The following is a 14,864-nucleotide window of genomic DNA, read 5'->3' on the forward strand; positions in this document are numbered from 1 at the left end:
GCTCTGGATTTGAGGGTGAGGGTAACAGCAAGCTACTCTGTGTGACACCCCCGCTCTAGAAGCCCAGCACTTGGGGAATGTGGACCAGCAACCTGTGATCCTCACAGCTTGTCACTCCCGGCAGGAGCCAGGGCAAGGGGGATCAGCACCCCAGTATTCCCAACATGCTGCGAGCAAAGTAGGGCCTCTGTTCCAGTGGAAACCGAGTAGAAGAAAGAACTCCCACCTCTCATCCACACTTGCCCCAGAATTAGCTTAGATGAGATACAGGTAGATGAGGGCAGGTGAGAAATGCTGATTTTCTCCTCCGAGGAAGAGATCCCTCCTACTGGGAACTGGGGAGAAAGAGAGCCCTGTGTTCTTAGCTGCAGCAATCTGGGGTAGTCTCTACTTTGCTGAGCTTGCAGGGGAGAGGGGGGCGCGGAACAGTCTGGCTTAAACACCACAGACTCGCATCATCATCATCATTATTGTTATTATTATTATTTGATTTTTAGGGCCACACTTGAAGCATATGGAAGTTCCCAGACTAGGGGTCCAATCAGAGTTGCAGCTGCCAGCCTACACCAGAGCCACAGCAATGCGAGATCCAAGCCGCATCTGCGACCTATACCATAGCTCACAGCAATGCCAGATCCTTAACCCACTGAGCGAGGCCAAGGATCAAACCCAGATCCTTGTGGTTACTAGTCGGGTTTGTGACTGCTGAACCACAATGGGAACTCCAACTCTCATATCTTATCAAATATATATATATATATATATATATATTTTTTTTTTTTCCTGGTATTTTTAGGACCACACTCATGGCATATGGAAGTTTCCAGGCTGGGGTCAAATCGGAGCTGCAGCTGCCGGCCTACAGTACAGCCACAGCAAGGCCAGATCTGAGCTGAATTTGCGACCTCAACCATAGGGTCGTGATTGAGATAAATCTTGTGGAGGAAATGGAGCAAGGCCGTGTGAGAGGACCCAACCCCGGTAAGAGGGGGGGAAGGCGTCCCTGAGGAGGTGGAATTGTGTACTAGTGTAAAGAGAGCCAAGCCGAGCATCGCACACCCAAGGGTCCTAACGATCCTAAGGCAGGAGGGGCTGTGGGACAAGAACAGGGGCCCTGAGACTGGAGCAGAGAAACCAAAGGCTGGCAGTGCTGAAGCTGCAGGGCCAGAGGGGCATGGAGGGGCCCGAGGGGCTGACTGCTTTTGGAGGGAACCTGGTCTTCATCCTAAAATACAAGAGGCGATGAAGAGTATCCCGCTGGTGGGAGAGGTGTGGTTGGAAAGATTTCTCTTGCTGCGATGTAGAGAAAGGGCAGGAAGAGGGCACCTGGGCAAGCTGGCCAGGGGCTTCTGTGAGTCCGAGAAACCAGGAGTAGAGCAGGCAGCGTGCAGGGCTGGCAGTGGCGAGGGCTGTGAAGATTTGGGAGTTTTTTGGGTTTTTTTAATGGCCGCACCCGCCACATATGGAGGTTCCCAGACTAGGGCTTGAATAAGAGCTGCAGCTGCCAGGCTACACCACAGCCACAGCAACGCTGGATCGGAGCTGAATCTGCAGCCTACATCACAGCTCAGGCCAATGCTGGATCCTTAACCTGCTGAGCAAGGCTAGGGATCAAACCTTTATCCTTATGGATACTAGTCCAGTTTGTTACTGCTGAGCCACAACGGGAACTCTTCTCAAATTTTGATAGATTTTCTGGAATAAATCTTTCTTCATTGACTGTTTGCTCTTAGAACTATTTCCAGAGGCTTTAAATATCTGTTTTTTCATTTTCATTTTTTTTGCATTAATAATTTTCATCAGTTTTGCTGGAGACTGGTCTAGTGGAGCTTCTTACATTGTCAGGTTGGAAATGGATCTCTGATGCCATAGTTGTTGCTCTTAGCACAGCTGAGTGTCAGATATGCTATTCTCAGAGACTAAATAAGACTAGAGACAAGCCTTCCAAAAATTCAAGGTAGTGGAAGAGCACATGTCTGCTAAGAATAACATAATTAGAAAACAAAATGAATAAATGGTAAGTTATTGGCTTGATTCTTACTAGATGTAAAGATGTGCAAAACAATTGGATAACAAAGAAAAACTGTAATGCTTGACTCTGAATCTGTAATTTGACTCTAGAGAGAGAAGAATTCGGGAAGCAAATGTGTGATTTCCATGCATTCCAGGACCACCACCATTATACAAGACCCTAAGAATCCCGAACATACAAAGACATTTATTTTTGACCTGGCATATTGGTCTCACAATGGATTTCAAAAGGATAAAGATGGTGTGTTTATTTCTGCTGATCCTAGCAGTAAATTTGCTGGCCAGGTAAGCTGCTTTAAAACCATTTTGATGGACGTGGGGTTTTGTTGCTGTTTTTTTAAATGAAGTGTTACTGGTATAGCAGTATAGTATTTTTTTTTTTTTTTTTTTTTTTTTTTTTGTCTTTTTGCTATTTCTTGGGCTGCTCCCGCAGCATATGGAGTTTCCCAGGCTAGGGGTCGAATCGGAGCTGTAGCTGCCAGCCTATGCCAGAGCCACAGCAACGCAGGATCCGAGCCTCGTCTGCAACCTACACCACAGCTCAAGGCAACGCCGGAACCTTGACCCACTGAGTAAGGGCAGGGATCGAACCCGCAACCTCATGGTTCCTAGTCAGATTCGTTAACCACTGTGCCACGACGGGAACTCCAGTATAGTATTTTTTAATGCAAGCATGCTACAACGTATGCTCCCATATGAGAGTCTGGTTTGAAATTTTTTCCTTTTCATGCCAATGCCAAACATGAGGTCCGAAAGTTCACGTATTGCCTAAATAATTTTTTTTTTTTTTTGGCTTTTTTTTGGGCCGCACCCTTGGCATATGGAAGTTCCCAGGCAAGGGGTTGAATCGGAGCTGCAGCTGCTGGCCTAGGCCACAACCACAGCAACACGGGATCCGAGCCGCGTCTGTGACCTCCACCATAGCTCATGGCATCGTCGGATCCTTAACCTTCTTAGCGAGCCCAGGGATCGAACCTGGATTCTCATGGAGACTAGTTGGATGTGTTCCTGCTGAGCCATGGCAGAAACTCCCCTAAATAATTTTTTAAATGTTCAAATCAGTTACTTCCCAATGTATCAACATAATTTGAAAAAGGAATGTCAGTCAAGTCAATTATACTTTCCTCTCTAAGAAGCAAAACGTGTGAGACACTCAGCATTTGGGAAGTTTATGTTTATTGAATATTGATCACGTGCCATGCACTCACTGTTCTGCCTTGAAGTTGCTCACAATTCAGTGTAGAGAGACAGGCAAAAAAGTACATTCAAATGTTACAGGTTCTGTGATAAGAGGGTGTATAGTGTGCAATGGGGTACGAAAGAGAAGCAGTCATTTCCATCTGGACCAAGCTCATTAAGCTTCTTGTATCTTTGGGTTTATGATTTCCATCAAATTTGAAAAAAATTTCAACCATAATTTCCTTAAGTATTTTGTCTCCCCTTATTCCTTCTGTGACTCCAATTGCATGTATGCCTCAGATTGTCCCAAAGGTCACAGAGGCTCTGCTTACTTTCTCCCAACCTTTCTCTCTGTCCTTCTCATCTGCCTACTCATCTTTAAAATCTCAGCCCCAGGATTATAGCTTTTATTAAACCACCACTAAACTTTCTGTCACGTAATTCTGACTTCACAAACTCACTGATAAGATCTCATGGGAATGCACTTTGAGAACCACTGCCCTGGAGCAATCAATAAAAAAATCAATCAGGAGCTCCTGTCAGAGTCTCAGCAGGTTACGAACCTGACTAGTATGCAGGAGGATGCAGGTCCAATCCCTGACCCAACTCAGTGGGTTAAGGATCCAGCATTGTGTGAGCTGTGGTGTAGGTTACAGATGTGGCTTTGATCTCACCTTGCTGTGGCTGTGGTGTAGGCCGGCAGCTGTAGCTCTGATTTGACCCCTAGCCTGGGAACCTCCATATGCTGCAGGAATGGCCCCCCACGAAAAGAAATTCAGTCAAGAAGAGTATAACTAATGAGTCAATCTTGGGGAAATGGAATTATGAAACAAACTCAAAGCATAGCTGGAAAGAGAAAAATAAAGAGATGAGTAGAATACAAATGACAATAAGATAGATTTAATGCCAATCAATCGATTATTATATCAGATGTAAATAAAGATGCCAATTAAATGACACACATGATCAGATTTGATAGAAAAGGCTGGATCCAACTATATCTATCTACATAAGCTCAATTTAAATATAAATAGACACCCACATAAACACCAAGAGAAAGAAACTCTAGAGGCTATCTTTATTTTTTTTTAATATTTTATTATGGATTTTATTCTATTACATCTTTTGTTTTGTTTGGTTTGGTTTTTGTCTTTTTGCTATTTCTTGGGCCGCTCCCGCGGCACATGGAGGTTCCCAGGCTAGGGGTCGAATTGGAGCTGTAGCTGCCGGCCCACGCCAGAGCCACAGCAACACGGGATCCGAGCTGCGTCCGCAACCCACACCACAGCTCACAGCAACGCCGGATCGTCAACCCACCGAGCAAGGGCAGGGACCGAACCCGCAACCTCATGGTTCCCAGTCAGATCCGTTAACCACTGCGCCACCACGGGAACTCCAAGAGGCTATCTTTATATCTCACAAAGTAGACTTCAGAACAAGGAATATTTCATAATGATAAAGTAATCAATTCCTTAAGAAGATATACCATCCTAAGTGGGTATGTACCTAATGAGAGAACGTCAAAGTACGTAAATTGTGATTGATGACTTAATCACTCCCCTCTGAGTAACAGAACAAATAACCAAAAATCAACATTATAGACCAGAACTATCAATCTAATTGATAATATATCACAATTTTTTTTTTTTTGTCTTTTTTGTTGTTGTTGTTGTTGTTGCAATTTCTTGGGCCGCTCCCACGGCATATGGAGATTCCCAGGCTAGGGGTTGAATCGGAGCTGTAGCCACCAGCCTACGCCAGAGCCACAGCAACGCGGGATCCGAGCCGCATCTGCAACCTACACCACAGCTCACGGCAACGCCGGATCGTTAACCCACTGAGCGAGGGCAGGGACCGAACCCGCAACCTCATGGTTCCTAGTCGGATTCGTTAACCACTGCGCCACGACAGGAACTCCCATAGAACAATTCTAACCTCCCCCCACATTCAACCACAGCACTACAAACTTTTTTTCTTTTATTTTTTTCGTCTTTTGTCTTTTTAAGGCTGCATGTGTGGCATACAGAAGTTCCCAGGCTAGGGGTTGAATTGGAGCTGTAGTGGCTGGTCTACACCACAGCTCGTAGCAATGCCGGATCCTTAACCCACCAGGTGGGGCCAGGGATCAATTATTTTTTTAGGGCAGCACCTGCAGCATATGGACGTTCCCAAGCTAGGGGTCAAATCGGAGCTACAGCTGCCAGCCTACACCATAGTCACAGCAACACCAGAGCTGAGCCAAGTCTGTGACCTACACCACAGGTCATAGCAACACTGGATCCTTAACCCACTGAATGAGGCCAGGGATTGAATCTGCAACCTCATGGGTCCCAGTGGGATTCCTTTCCACTGCGCCATGATGGGAACTTCTGAACTAATTTATTTGTTTTTAGGGCCCCACCTTCGGCCTATGGAAGTTCCCAGGCTAAGGGTTGAACCTGCAACTCATGGATACTAGCTGGGTTTGTTACTTCTGAGCCACAATGGGAACTTTTTTTTTTTTTTTTTGACGGTGCACCTGTGTGTTGATTTCAGATCCACTAGGACTTTTTGTTTATTTGTTTTTAGGAGTTCAGCAGTAGAAGACTAAAATTAGTGTAGAGATTTTGTGATGTTATTTTTTGGATTAAAGAATACAGAGAAAGTAGAAAACACTTTGGTCTGTGTTTGAAATTTATGGTGCCTTGAAATTTTTGTCTAATTGTTGGGTCTCAAAGAAAGACCTAGCCTACATTTTGTCAAGACTGTAAAACACACAAATCCATTACTGATAGATACAAGCTGACTGAAGATCCGTTGTGATCCTTGGTGATCAGTGATTTCCAAATGGACAAATCTCTTCTTGGTTTCCAGCTTTATTCCACTGGTTCTAAAACAGCATCTGAGTTATACTTCAAGTAAGTCATATGGTACTAATTAAGGTGGAATTCATCAAAGCAGAATATTAGATTTTAAGAGCACTGTGGAAAGTCTGCTGAACGTGATGCCTGTGGTCTTCTTTTCAGAGGGATGTTTTCCACGATCTTGGCAGGGGAATTCTGGACAGTGCTTGGCACGGCTATAATGCCACTCTCCTGGCCTATGGGCAAACTGGTTCTGGAAAAAGCTATTCCATGATTGGGTTTGGTGCAAACAAAGGTATCATTCCGAATGTGTGTGAAGAGCTGTTTCGTGCAATTGAGAGCCAGGACAAAAATCGAGAATACCAGGTATGTATTATTCTAGAATCCCTTCTTTAAGATTTTTTTTCTCATTTTGGAAATTCCCTGCCCTCAGTGGAAGTTATCAGCATCTCTATTAGGATAATGTTCATTCTTCATACCAAAATCTTCACCTGATTACCAAATCAAATAGCAGCTAAATAAAATGTTGAAATCTGGTCCTATGGAGACAAACCCAAGGAAATAGTTTTAAAATGCACTTGGAGTATCATGGGAGCAGGCATCTTAAATGCTGAAAATAACAAGGGATCACTGGTGAGACTTATAACAAAACCTTAGCAAAATCCAGTCTGAAATTTCCTTTGCTCCCCTCTTCCACCAAAGTTCTGGATGTGTTCTCATCTTAATCTATTTATTTTTATTTCTAAGTAAATCATGTTATTTTGTTCCTTAATTGTTCTAGGATATTTTCATACTTGCCTTAGCAGAGAAGGTCTAAGAAGGTGAAAGTCCTGTGCTCTGAAAACTATAAACACTGATGAAAGACATTGATGAAGACACAAACAAATGAATGCGTATCCTGTGTTCAAGGATTGGAAGAATTGATACTGTTAAAATGTCCATACTACCTAAATCAATCTACTGATTCAATACAATCCCTATCAAAATTCCAATGGCATAAGTCACAGAAGTAGCATAATTCTAAAATTTGTGTAGAACAACAAAAGATCCCAAATAGCCAAAACCATCTTGAAAAAGAAGAACGAAGTGGGAAGCATCACATGCCCAGGTTTCAAACTATACAGCAAAGCTATAGTGATCAAACTGTATGATATTGGTACAAAAATAGATCAATAGAATAGCCCTGAGAGTCCAGAAATAAACCCATGCATATATGGATGATTGTGTAAGATTCTTTCTACCAGTTTCTGATCAGTTTTCAGTGAGAAATATGCTACATGGTAGATGTATTTTTGATGTGTTAATGGAGGAAGGTGAGCTTTGCATCCTCTTATGCTGCCACCTTGCTCTCCCCTCCCATTTGATCATTTTAATTTTTTTTTCTTTTTACAGCTGCACCTGCAGCATATGGAAGTTTCCAGGCCAGGGGTCAAATGGGATCTATAGATGCTGATCTACACCATAGCCGTGGCAACATAGGATCTGAGTTGCATTTGCGATCAATGCCATAACTCTTTGCAACAGCCAGATCTGTAACCCCCTGAGGGAGGCCAGGAAATGAACCCACATTCTCACGGAGACAATGTTGGGTTCTTAATCCACTGAGCCACAACTAGAACTCCTCATTTGTTCATTTTAAAATGTAAGTCTCTCAAGTGCCCACTGTGGCTCAGCTTAGCAAGTCTGACTAGCATCCATGCAGATGCAGGTTCAATCCCTTAATCCTCAATGGATTAAGGATCCAGCATTGCCATGAGCTGTGGTGTAGGTCACAGATGTGGCTCAGATTCTGTGTTGCTGTGGCTGTGGTGTAGGTGGGCAGCTGCAGCTCCAATTCGACCCCTGGACTGGGAACTTCCATATGGTGCAGGTGTGGCCTTAAAAACAAAAACAAAAACAAAACCAAAAACCTTCCTGCATGTCCTTAAAATTATTTGAGAATCTCCTATCGCATGTGAAAGAGAGCTTTACTATGTTTAATATTAGCTTTTTCCTACGTTGTACATTTACGTTGTTTCCACATTACTTCTCCCCCCTCCAAGATGACTATTTGGAGAGAATCTTAATTTGTTTTATGCTCTTTTCTATAGGTCACGTTCAGCATGCTGGAAATTTACAATGAACAGGTAACTGTAATTGTATTTCTGACACACAAATCTGAGTGAGTCTCTGCAGCTTAATAACCATCAGGGGCTTCCCCTCATCTGTCCTACAAATAAAGTCAAAACTCTTTAGTCTGACCCTGACCATCCAGCCCTAACCCACCTCCTTTTAGGTAGGTCTCACTTGATTTTAGCTCCACGCACTCTAAGCTTTAGCCGCATAGAACTATTCTTCCTTCCAGAATATGTCATTCTTTCCTACCTCTATCCTTCCTCTGCCTGGAATACCCTTCCTGCTTTCTCTGGCTGTGAGGAGAACACTAAACTCCAAAATCCAGCTCAAATGTCAGCTCCTCTGTGTATCTTAAGGCAGTTGGTTTCAGTCAGATGCACTGATTTTAAAAATCTAGCATTGTGCCTAGCAACTATTAGATGCTCAGCAAGTGCTTTTTCATTCTACCCATTCCTTTTGGAATTAGACTGTAAAATTTTATTTACAGATTTATACCTCCAGAACAGATCATTCATTGCACCTTTCCATGGGCAATATTTAGTATAATATCTGGTTTAGAATGGATGCCCCTAAGTTTTGCTGAAAGGATAAATTGACAACGGTCTTTATCACTGTAGGTTTCTCATGGGTAGTTTCATATCCTAAGATTTCTTGTATAACCCCAAGCACCATCCAAAGCCGCACGCTGAATCATTCCTAAAAAAATATTATTGAAGTGTTTTTATGTCAGTGTATTTCTCTTTATATTATAAGAGAAAATATCTGTTTTGTTTCTTGTGTGCTTCCATGAGCCGTTTATTACTGCTGAAGGCGGATAGCGAATTCAAATGGGTTATTAGGTTACAGTCACTGAGGAAGGTGCTCTTTCCTTCAAGTCGATGGGCTTGGAAGACAGTGCGACTCCTTTATTTCCCTCCGAGACCTTCAGGAGGACGACTTTACCTCCTTTATTACCCTGGTCCCGTGGAAAGAATGGGGCATGGAATCAACTGTGGGCGCCTTACTGACAGCTTGTAATGAGGATAATCTCTCTGGAATTCTGTTTTGTCATCTCGAAAATAAAGGACATTGGACATCCTTTTTAGGATGTTTTTACATCCCCATGTTTCACCTTCTATGAGTCTTTAGTATTTTTCCATTAGGTACTTCAGCTGTCAAAGTGAAGTGTATTAGGTACTTTTTTTTTTTTTTTTTTTTGGCTTTTTGGCTTTTTAGGGCCACACCCTTGGCCCATGGAAGTTCTCAGGCTAGGGGTCAGGCCTACGCCAGAGCCACAGCAACGCGGGATCCGAGCGGTGTCTGCAATCTACACCACAACTCACAGCAATGCCTGATCCTTAACCCACTGAGTGAGGCCAGGGATCGAACCTGCATCCTCAGGGGTACTAGTCAGATTCGTTACCACTGAGCCACAGCGGGAACTCCTACAATGTTTTTTCATGCTACAAAAGCAGTTCCCCTGATACCCTCTATGCAGTGCTTCAAACAGTACTTGTCAGTTTAGCTCCAGGTATACCGTTCTCTCCACAAGCCTTCGCTGAATGCCTGGTATGTGTCGGGGACTATGTCAGGGTTCACTAGGAGAGAAACATGGCCCCCCCTCAGGGAGGTGGTAGTCTGGCTGAAGGGCTCTAGGTACTTGAAAATTATAAAACTGAATTTCTTTTTTTTTTCTTTCTTTTTTTTTTTTTTTTTTTTTTTTTTTTTTTTTTTTTTTTTGCTTTTTAGGGCCACACCTGTGGCACATGGAGGTTCCCAGGCTAGGGGTTCAATCAGAGCTACAGCTGCTGGCCTACACCACAGCCACAGCAACACGGGATCCGAGCCTACACCATAGCTCATGGATACTTTGTATCCTTAACCCACTGAGCGAGGCCAGGGATCGAACCCACAACCTCATGGTTCCTAGTCGGATTTGTTTCCGCTGTGCCACAATGGGAACTCCTAAAACTGAATTTCTAAAAATAAAACTATACTTCTGATTTCACTAACTACAAAAGTTTCCATACTTTCTCGATTGCCATTTCTCTGTTCCTTACTTAGCTAAATTACGATGTGGTCTCATACCTACAGAACTTTAATACCTACCTACGTTCCTTCCTTTTTCCTTTCTTTCTTTCATTCTTTCTTTTTCTTTCTCTCTCTCCCTCTCTCTCCTTCCTTCCTTCCTTCCCCCCTTCTTTCTTTCTTTCTCTCTCTTTCTTTCTCTCTTTCTTTCCTGCACCCATGGCATATGGAAATTCCTGGACCAGGGATCAAAGCCAAGCCATTGCTGTAGCAACACTGGATCCTTACCCCACTGTGCCAGGCCAGGGATCGAACCTGGGCTGCTGTAGAGACAATGCTGGATCCTTAACCCACTGAGCCACAAGGGAACACCAACATTTATTCTTTCATCCAATACATATTTACTGAGCATCTAATATATTCTAGAAGGAGCTATAACAGTGAAGTAAGCTAAAATCCTTGCCTTACTGAAGTTTATATTATTTGTTGATTTTTTCCACAGGTAAGAGATTTGCTGTCCAGAACCAAGAAACCTGGAGGGTTAAAAGTTAGGGAAGACCAACAGCTGGGCTTTTACGTGGATGGCCTGAGGTCAGTCCCTTGTGACAACTATGCACAGATTGAAAGACTGATGGAACAAGGGACAAAAATAAGGACCACAGCTTCGACCACCATGAATGCCAGCAGCAGCCGGTCCCACATGGTCATCACCATTCAGTTCAAGCAGGTGAGATTCAAGCGGATGCCATTGTCCCAACCTCCCCGCCTGGTGGTCCCCAGCATGTGGGGAAGGTTCCCACCAGCGTTTGGATTGGTGAGTATTACAGAGCCTTCTTAGATTTGACCCATGGATTAAGGTGGCCACGTCTGAGTAGACTGTAGGGTCAAAAGCAGGAGAAAATGAGGCGATGTCTTTTCTTGCCTCCTCTGACATCCATGTCCCATCCTAGCTAAGAGAGCCTGTTCCTGATGGAGGCAGGTAGGCAGGTCTGCTAGCTCCCAGAAATGCTCCTGGGACCAAAAGGGGGAATGAATGAGGTCCCCACACAGATCAGATTGTGGAGGTATGAGAGTGACTGTGGTTTGTCATGGAGAAGTCTCTTTTATTTATTTATTTATTTTTGCTTTTTTTTTTTTACGGCCATACTCACAGCCTATGGAGGTTCCCAGGATAGGGATCCAACTGGAGCTGCAGCTGCTGGCCTATGCCAGAGCCACAGCAATGCCAGATCCCAGCTGCATCTTCGACCTACACCACAGCTCATGACAACGCTGGATCCTTAAGTCACTGAGCGAGGTCAGGGATCGAACCCAAGTCCTCATAGTCGGGTTCGTTAACCTCTAAGCCACAACGGGAACTCCATGGAGAATTCTCTTAAGCCCTCTGTGTATCAACATAATGATGACCAGCCTTCAGATCCATGAGCCGAGGGAACCACTGGATAGTGTAGGGTCTTTCTGATATTTGAAAGTACCAAGATAATGTCCTTGAAACCAGGTAATCCAGGTAACTCGCCACTAACTCGAATCTTTGGTAAACTCGAGCACACTTTTCGCCTGCATTCTCCTTGGTGAACATTAGTGAGCGATCTTGACAATAATGGCCAATATGACTCGGAAAATGGTTATTCACAAAGCCTGGGTAAACATTGTAGTTAGCTACCATTTTACTCCCTGCATCCCCTAAGCCACTGGTAATAGATAAAATAGTAAGAAGTGAATCTTGTCCTGCTCTAACCAGGAACAGTGGAAAAATACCAGACCTCATATGAAACCATTTACCAGCTCTGAAATTTTGGGAAATCACTTACCTTTCCTGAGTCTTAGTTTCCCGTTCTGTAAGATGAGAGGAATGGTTATCCTCAAAAGAATGTTGGGAAGCTTAGGGAGTTCCCGTCGTGGCACAGCTGAAACGAACCTGACCAGTATCCATGAGGATGCGGGTTCCCTCCCTGGCCTTGCTCAGGGGGTTGGGGATCCCAAAAGAATGTTGAGAAGCTTAAATAAGATACTGCATTTTAAAAAACTTTGTAAACTTTTAGGTATTATTCACTTCACATTACAATGTTAGCAAATTCATAAACTTTATATATGGTTTGCCCCTCTTTTTTTTTTTTGCTTTTTGGGGCTGCACTTGTGGCTTTTGGAAGTTGCCCAGGTAAGGGGTTAAATTAGAGCTGCAGCTGCTGGCCTACACCACAGCTCACAGCAATGCCAGATCCTTAACCCACTGAGTGAGGCCAGGGATCGAACCCGGATCCTTGTGGATACTAGTTGGGCTCTTTCCCCTGAGCCACAACAGGAACTCCGTGCCCTGCTATTTTTTTAACTTGATATTTTAGAGGCAAGAGATAAAATTAACTGGAAAATAAAATGAGCATACACTGTTTACTGGGGTCCGTAACATTATTACACCTATTAGGTGTATGCCAGGCATGGGTAGAATCATTACATGTATTACCTTTCACCCTCTTAATGGCCCAGTAATATGCTGTCATCCCTATTTACCAACTGAGAAAGTTGAAATTCTTTTTGCTCTCAGTTATGTGACTTCGAGGGAATCTGCAGCATTCTAAAATACATGTTCTCTCCACTACCTGACTGCACCATTCTGAGCAGTTACTAATTTTGCAGATTTTACAGCATATTTAAAGTGCTTGCTGATCATAGAAATACTAGAGCAATAATTTAGTATCTAATGCATCATTGGCAATAGCTTTGCAGAATTGGGAAGCGGCAACTGAGCCATTTGGGTCTAGTCATGTTATTGTCATTGTAGAGAGGATGGCATTTTAACTCATAAATTTTATTGTTATCTTTTTAAAGTGTGAAATACAATTAGGAAAAACATTTTAGAATGTAAAATAGATTGACTTCTTATGTAGCTCTAATAGCCCGACCTGTGGTGCTTTCCTATAGGTCTTCCTGGACAGAGCCCTCACCAAACAATCCAGTATTAATTTGGTGGATTTAGCTGGAAGTGAAAGGCAGAAATCTTCAGGATCTGAAGGAGACAGACTAAGGGAAGGATCATGCGTTAACTTAAGTTTAACCAATTTAGGAAACGTTATCAGGTAAATAATCAGTGGATAAATTATTTATTTGTGCCATAAAAATGACCTCAAACATCAAAATTTAGATTAATCATAACCTTTGGTTCATGACTCACTGTCATCATTGGTTCTCATTCCTGGCCCTTCTACAGATTTTATTTTAAAACTAATTCATTCCTTACTTTCTTTCTTTTTTCGCTTTTTAGGGCCACAGCCGAGGCATATTGAAGTTCCCAGGTTAGGGGTCCCATCGGAGCTACAGCCCCAACCTACATCACAGCCACAGCAACGCCGGATCCTTACGCCACTGAGCGAGGCTGGGGATTGAACCCGTGTCCTCATGGATACTAATCAGGTTCATTAACCTCTGAGACACGACGGGAACTCCCTGTTTGACGTATTTTCATTTTCAATTATGGTATCTATCTATTTCTGGATGATAATTCTGGGTTTGTGTCTAAATCCAGTAGATGAATTTTTATTGTTTTATTTTTATTTTGAGGCTTTGTAGGGCCGCAGCCTAACAGGGAAAGGCAAGAAAAGAACTTACACCCATTCCCCACAACCATCTTCACGCTGCTCACCTCTCCTCCTCTCCCTCAGGTGGCAGCCCTTCTCCTCACACAAATTTCCAAGGCTCTGGGCTTTCTCGCAGGATTTAATGTGTTAGGGACTCAGACCTGGCTTCTCTCTGTTGGGGTTTCCCCATGACCTTGGAGGGGACCAGCCGCCTGCGCTGCTCTCTTGCTTCGGCGCCTTTATACAGAGGCGGTCTCAGCTCTAGGATGTGCCTCTGACTCATGTCTTTGGTACATGGGGTTGGCGAGGGGATTGGAGGGGTGTTGCTGACTTAGCCACAGGGAGGCAGTTTTGTTCTCGATATATTAAAAACGCTCCATGCTTTCCTGTTTCCTTTGGATTCAGTGCTCTGGCCGATGCTGCCGTGGGGAAGAAAGTCTTGCACATCCCCTACCGAGCCTCTGTCCTGACCAAACTGCTCCAGTCAGCTCTGGGTGGCAACAGCAGAACCACTTTGGTAAAATGACTTTCTTACCACATTTTAGACTGTTTAGACTGACAGAGCTGTCATTATTGCTGTTGTTAGTGTTTTTGTTTGTTTCTTTGGTTTAGGGCCGCACCCACGCCATATGGAAGTTCCCAGGCTAGGGGTCGAATTGGAGCTGCAGCTGCTGGTCTATGCCACAGCCACAGCAAGGCCAGATCCAAGCTGTGTCTGTGACCTACAGAATCTCAATGCACCGATCAGGGCCTGGGATCGAATCCACGTCGGGGTCCGTTACTGCTGAGCCACAATGGGAATGCCTGGTGTTATTAAAGTTATTTTTCGTGGGCTACTGACACAGCGCTTGGCATCTATGTAGCATGTTCTTAGCTATTTTACCTCATGGCTCCTGGAGCCCTTTCTATGATAATGTTCAAATAAGGTTTCTATGTTGCTGATTTTGACTTTTTTTTTTTTTTTTTTTTTTTGCTTTTTAGGGCCACACCCACAGCATATGGAGGTTCCCAGGCTAGGAGTCAAATTGGTTCCTAGTTGGATTCGTTTCTGCTGTGCCACGATGGGAACTCCGAATTTTTTAAATTTATTCTTTTCTGTAGTTTCCAGGCTCTCTAC

General features: G+C 43.7%; 1 protein-coding gene across 4 annotated transcripts in view; it reads left to right on the forward strand.

The window, feature by feature from the left end:
- The first annotated feature begins 495 nt into the window (after positions 1-495).
- Positions 496-14,864, forward strand: part of LOC100739202 (kinesin-like protein KIF28P) — a 70,429-nt gene continuing 56,060 nt past the window's right edge. Inside the window, exons 1-6 of one of the 4 annotated variants that reach the window (XM_005667953.3) lie at positions 2,025-2,316; positions 6,216-6,419; positions 8,144-8,179; positions 10,678-10,902; positions 13,095-13,249; positions 14,153-14,264. In XM_005667953.3, coding sequence (XP_005668010.3) covers positions 2,158-2,316; positions 6,216-6,419; positions 8,144-8,179; positions 10,678-10,902; positions 13,095-13,249; positions 14,153-14,264 — 891 coding nt within the window. In that variant the 5' untranslated portion in view covers positions 2,025-2,157. Of the gene's footprint in view, positions 2,317-6,215; positions 6,420-7,475; positions 8,180-10,677; positions 10,903-13,094; positions 13,250-14,152; positions 14,265-14,864 lie in introns of those variants that run through there. The other 3 variants (XM_084979269.1, XM_084979268.1, XR_014817475.1) reach the window with 3 other exon arrangements.

Source organism: Sus scrofa, chromosome 10 (assembly GCF_054392235.1).
Source record: "Sus scrofa isolate SSC_HxYL_T2T_F1_AM1 chromosome 10, Sscrofa_HxYL_maternal_Yorkshire_Landrace_v2.0, whole genome shotgun sequence".
In the NCBI taxonomy this organism is placed as follows: domain Eukaryota; kingdom Metazoa; phylum Chordata; class Mammalia; order Artiodactyla; family Suidae; genus Sus; species Sus scrofa.